At 74.8% G+C, this 1,134-nt stretch overlaps 1 protein-coding gene across 1 annotated transcript; it reads right to left on the reverse strand.

The window, feature by feature from the left end:
- Nucleotides 1–28: 28 nt before the first annotated feature.
- Nucleotides 29–793, reverse strand: F751_6340 (CTD small phosphatase-like protein; the record flags this gene model as incomplete). Its single annotated transcript, XM_011403315.1, has 2 exons — nucleotides 29–146; nucleotides 357–793. Coding segments are annotated over 2 exons (555 nt in total), but the record flags the coding sequence as incomplete, so codon positions are not given.
- Between the last annotated feature and the right edge of the window lie 341 nt (nucleotides 794–1,134).

A 1,134-nucleotide genomic window follows, 5' to 3' on the forward strand; every position in this document is an offset into this window, starting at 1 on the left:
CGACAGGCTTGCCGCGGCGCTGCGCCGCGAACCAGGCCCGCATGTTGAAGCGGGCGTGCAGCACGCTGCGCACGTCGTGCGCAGCCGCCAGGGTCTCGATCAGCGGCGCCAGCGCCTCATTCAGCAGCCGGTCGTCCACGTCGCCCCTGGGGTGTGAGGAGAAAGGAGGAAAAGCGCGGATCAAAGAGTGTCCTTTTGGGGACGAGGGCTGGGTCCACGGGGGGGCGGCGAAACACAGAGAGATGGGCCCCTTTCACTCCCCAGGCCTGCCTCCAAGTCGTGATCACTCCCATCCACTCCTCGCATCAGCAGCACCTCCCAGTCAACACACCCCCCCCCCCTCTCTCATACCCCACCTGAACTGCAGGACGGGGATGCCGTTGTCGGGCTGGAAGGAGAAGGCCAGGGGCGTATCGTCCACCAGCACGGTCCGCCCCAGCGGCCGCCCCAGCCGCGCCAGGTCCTTGACGCAGGGGTAATCGGCGCTGGGCACGGTGGCCGGCCTGTACAGGCGGTGGTGGAAGCAGGCGGGGTAGCGCGCCTCCAGCTCGTCGCAGATGGGCACCGCGTATTCGGCCAGCCCGGCGGTGAAGAGCACGACCTCCGCGCAGCGCACGCAGCGCGCCAGGAACTCGCCCAGGCCCGGGCGCTCGACCACGACCACGCCGGAGGGGTTGAGGCGCGAGCCGCGGCCCACGCTGTAGGCCACCGCGCCGCGCGGCAGGATGGGCACGCGCGCGGGGGAGAAGGTCGTCACCAGCGTGCCGTCCAGGTCCAGGCAGACCACCAGTCGGGCGGGCGGCGCGCCGGGGTCCAGGGGGGGCAGCAGCGGCGCGTCGGGGGCCGGGGCGTCGGCGGTTTCCGGGGCGGGCGGGGGGCCAGTGAGCGCGGGCCCAGGGGCCGCGCCGACGACCACAGGCGGCGGCGCGGCCGGGGAGAAGCTGGGCAGGACCGGGTCGAAGCCGGTGTCGTCGTCGATGGCGCCCAGGCTGGGGCGGCGCGGCGGCGTGGAGGGCGGCGGCACGGGTCCCGCCCAGCGCCCCGCCGCGCCGGCGGGGATGGCCACCGCGCGGGCGGCGGGGCGGGGCGGGCGGACCCCGGTGTCGCTGGCGCGCTCGCGCGACTCCTCCTCCT

Source organism: Auxenochlorella protothecoides (genome assembly GCF_000733215.1).
Source record: "Auxenochlorella protothecoides strain 0710 unplaced genomic scaffold scaffold87, whole genome shotgun sequence".
NCBI lineage: Eukaryota > Viridiplantae > Chlorophyta > Trebouxiophyceae > Chlorellales > Chlorellaceae > Auxenochlorella > Auxenochlorella protothecoides.